Genomic DNA, 4398 nt, shown 5'->3' on the forward strand with positions numbered 1-4398 from the left:
ATAGCTTGGTGACTACATTATATACATCAAGAAGTTATCAATTATGGTCCTTTATAGGACCACTATTCAATTATCAATCCCATTTGTTATTGAATAATTAGTAGTTAGTACTCCTACTTTCCCCCCTAAATATAACATCATTTATTTATATAAAATAAAAACCTTTTTTGAAAAAATAATTAGGCTTTCCCTAGCCATCAATCATTCATGATTATTAATGTTACAATAAGGGTATAATTGAGAAAAAAAATTAAAATTTATCTTAATTTGAGTACATTATTAATGATTACCATGCCAAAAAAAATTAAATAAAAAGAAAACGAACACACATTAGAGTCATTGCAAAGTGACAATACATAAGAAGTCAAGTTTTACATGAATTTATGAAACTTATCAAATATATTTGATATAGAAAATACATTACATTATAATTAATCTTTGCAATATTATTATTTTTGTTATATAGAGAAATATGATTGATCATAGCTCTTTATTGGACCACTATTCAATTTCCCATTTGTTACCTTAATCATGGCATTCCCCATCCAAGTCTTTTTTTTCCCTACCCAATTTTTTTAAAAAAGAAATAAATAACACCATCCACTTGAAATAACTTAAACCCCACCCCACCCTAAAAAATAAAATATGATATAGACAAATCATTAGGGTATCATAATATAAAAATTTTACATATCCCCCACAATTTATTTTTTAAAAAAGATTAAATTATTTTAGTAACATGCTTTTTGATCCCTAGGTGATCAACATACCATGTATCGCCACGTGTCGCATAGTGATTCATCAGAAGTTGATAGCTAAAATGAAACCATTGGGTATATATGCACATGAAGCCATATACTTTGTTCCCCCTTAAACATTTGTTGCTATTACTTATATTACTTTTGCATTTTCTCTCTCAATATTTTTTTCCCTTTCTCTCTCTTTTTAATATTTGCATAGTACTACTACTACATATTGAAGAAAATTATTGAAGAAAAAAGAGTTTGTTTTTTGATGGATTTGAAAGAAACTGAGTTGTGTTTGGGACTACCTGGTGGTGGTGGTGGCGGAGGAGGAGGAGGTGAATTAATTCGCGATAATAATAATAATAATAAGATTAATGGGAAAAGAGGATTTTCTGAGACTGTTGATTTGAAGCTCAATTTTCATCAAGCTAATGATGATATTTCTTGTGCTATGGAGAATAATAAGATGAAGAATAGTGTTACTACTACTAAAGAAGTTGTTTGTAACAAAGATCCAATCAAGCCACCTGCCAAGTAAGTCTCTCTCTCTAGCTCTTTGATAATCGAGAAATCTCTGATAGTTAGTGACATACAGTTCAAAATTTGATGAATAATTGACATGCCTCTTTACTCTTAGCTGCTTAAATAATATCAAACTCTTCTCTTTCATCTTTTTGGTTTCTTTCAGCAATAATAGTACCATACTCAGTATAATCTCACATGAGTATAGTCAGAAGAGAGTGACACATATGTAGTCTTATAAGCACTATCTTATTAAGATAGAGAGCTTGTTTTCGATTTCCACAAATACAAATGATTTTTAGTTGTTTCAAGAATATTCAAAACATTGAAGGATATCCAAAAAGACATTTTTGTGTTGCTCTTTAATTTTCACCTTTTGTCATTTGGAGCTTTCAAAATTGTTGTGTTCGTGTCAGATCCTTCAGAAATGCATATTTTTTGAAGTATACGACACACTAATTAGTCCGATTAACATATATTGTCGGTACTACAATTGCTCAACTATAGGTTTTTAGCTCCACAATATTATGATATTATTGTCATAAATCTTGACTAGAGAGAATTTAATATACTCAAAAGAAATATTATATACTTAAGATTTAGAGTTTTTTTTTTCTTCCATATTTTATGGTGTCTATTATCTATATATAGAAAATAAAATCCATCTTTCTCAAAGATACAAGAAAATTGTTTGACCTATATGACCGTATACAGTAGTGTTTATTTTTGTCATGTTACTATGACTAGCTTTTGACTAAAATTAACATAAATTTAATATAATAATTTTAAATTAATTATTTTTAAAAAGATTACATATAGGGGTGTTAAATGACACCTCTTCGCCAGAAAATTACACTATTTAGCTAGTTTACGTATATAGACGCACCATATATAATTGATTCATGTGTGTGTCTGCTTATTGTGACACCCTTTAATAAAAATTTCTGGCTCGTTTTTATTTTATTTGGTAGGGCACAAGTTGTGGGTTGGCCACCAGTGAGATCATTTAGGAAGAATGTAATGGCTCAAAAGAGCAACACTGAAGAAAGTGAGAAGACTACTGTTGCATTTGTCAAAGTTTGCATGGATGGTGCACCTTACCTACGTAAGGTTGATTTGAAAATGTACAAAAGTTACCAAGAACTTTCTGATGCTTTGGCTAAGATGTTTAGCTCCTTTACTAATGGTAAGTACCGTATATACGCTGTCAGTATAAAAAAATATTTCATCTTGTATTTAAATTAGTTTTATCGATGGTGGAGGTAGTCACTAATTACATTTATCGAAGGAGAGTCAGTTGACACCCTCTTTATCGGAAAATTAATTATATTGTGATTTGTGCATGTTGGATTGTTCATGTAGTTATTTTTTGTATATCTTGAATTTTCTTAGTAGTAATTCTGATTTCACCATTGAGTTGTATGTTAACAAAATAAGATCACTTAGCTATTAGTTAAGTGACTATATGAGAAATAAACTTGTTATTTTAGGTAATATGTTGTTAGTGTTGAGAAGTTATACTCCTTAAAGAATAATCAATCTTGAAATTATTAGGTGAAAACAACTTTATTCTACAACTAATAGCATGTGTATAGATATAATTAGATATTAAGATTTTCAAGATAATTAATTGTTACTATATTTTTGTGATTAGGGATTAAAATAGAGAAAGAACAGGCAGATTATATTCTTTTGTGGATGTCCACTTGCTAGACCTCTATAAGTTTAAATAATATTTTTTTATGAGAATAAAATCTTGTAAAACATGACAAGAAAAAACAGTTAATATCTTAGAACCATGCTCATTAGTGGTTGATACAGCCTAGCTTTTATGATTTACATATTGTAATAAATGTTAGTGTGTGATTATTCTATAAAAAAATATTTTTATTTATTTAATTAATTAATTAATTTCCACTTGTATTTAATTATAATTAATACAGGAAATTATGGGTCCCAAGGAATGATAGATTTTATGAATGAGAGCAAATTGATGGATCTCCTCAATAGTTCTGAATATGTGCCAACCTATGAAGATAAAGATGGAGATTGGATGCTTGTTGGAGATGTACCTTGGGAGTAAGTGTTTTAATTATCAACATTTTTTTCCCATTATTCAATTAAAAAAAATTAAGTTTTAATTTGTTTGGCTTGACGAAAATGATTTTATGTAAAAACAATTTTGATGTTTGATTGATGAATAAAAAAACGTCAATATGATTAACAATAATGTTAGTGAATAATATAGTTGTAAGAAAATTAACTTATGTTCATATAGGAGGGAAAGAATTTGAAATGATTTTACATCGTACTAAATACGATGAGACTGACTTCTTTATTTTTTGAATCTCTTATAGGATGTTTGTTGACTCATGCAAGCGTTTACGCATAATGAAAGGATCAGAAGCTATTGGACTTGGTAATTTCCCCCCTTTTTAATTTCTATTTATTTTGAGTTTCAAGCAAGTTAACAATTTAAATTTATTTATTATAACAAAATTATAACAATTTTTTTTCTTTTAATTTCAGCACCAAGAGCTATGGAGAAATGCAAGAGCAGGATCTAAGCCAATTGATGGTGTGCAAAAACTCCATAGATAATGTTTGAAGTTGAAGGTTTTGTGAGATTAATATATTGTTGTTTTCATGTGCTTGTATTTTAATTTTAATTAGTATATAGTTAATTAAAGAAGTGATCTTTAATTTGGACAATATTTGTAATGAACATGATGCAATAAACATAAAACCCTCTATTGTGTCTGGCTTGCTTATTACTTAATTAAAGTAATGGTTTGATTAAATAATTATCCCTTCTTTGTGGTTGTTGTTATTATTTGTTTTTTCAATTAACAAGATTCTATGTATCTTGTATTTCAATTTTTAAAATTTGTTTATTGATCCATTTGTATGTTTTATGAATATTTATGTCATTGAATTATTATTTATAACAAAGTCTATGTCCCCTAAGGGAACAAAGCCATGTGCATTGTTGATGGGTTTTTTTTGCATTCATAGCACCAATAATATATTTGTTTTTATTTTTGGTCATTTAGTACATTGCCATAATAATCAAATAATTTGTGTCTGTCTGTGATTGAATGAATGGCCCTTTAATGGGCTGGAATTGTAT

At 28.3% G+C, this 4398-nt stretch overlaps 1 protein-coding gene across 1 annotated transcript; it reads left to right on the forward strand.

Moving 5' to 3' along the window:
* The first annotated feature begins 874 nt into the window (after positions 1 to 874).
* Positions 875 to 4072, forward strand: LOC102593208 (auxin-responsive protein IAA14-like). The gene is made up of 5 exons (XM_006362133.2): positions 875 to 1280; positions 2240 to 2454; positions 3212 to 3347; positions 3626 to 3687; positions 3798 to 4072. The coding sequence occupies exons 1-5, from the start codon at positions 1015 to 1017 to the stop codon at positions 3833 to 3835; spliced, it is 717 nt and encodes a 238-aa protein (XP_006362195.1). The 5' UTR covers positions 875 to 1014; the 3' UTR covers positions 3836 to 4072.
* Positions 4073 to 4398: the final 326 nt, after the last annotated feature.

Source organism: Solanum tuberosum, unplaced genomic scaffold (genome assembly GCF_000226075.1).
Source record: "Solanum tuberosum cultivar DM 1-3 516 R44 unplaced genomic scaffold, SolTub_3.0 scf00384, whole genome shotgun sequence".
Taxonomy (NCBI): domain Eukaryota; kingdom Viridiplantae; phylum Streptophyta; class Magnoliopsida; order Solanales; family Solanaceae; genus Solanum; species Solanum tuberosum.

Excerpts from the sequence above, each read along its gene's own strand:
- LOC102593208 (XM_006362133.2), top strand. The coding sequence starts at position 1,015 with ATGGATTTGAAAGAAACTGAGTTGTGTTTGGGACTACCTGGTGGTGGT. Across the intron at positions 1,281-2,239 it reads CCAATCAAGCCACCTGCCAA|GGCACAAGTTGTGGGTTGGC; the intron begins GTAAGTCTCTCT and ends TTTATTTGGTAG. Across the intron at positions 3,688-3,797 it reads ATCAGAAGCTATTGGACTTG|CACCAAGAGCTATGGAGAAA; the intron begins GTAATTTCCCCC and ends TTTTAATTTCAG.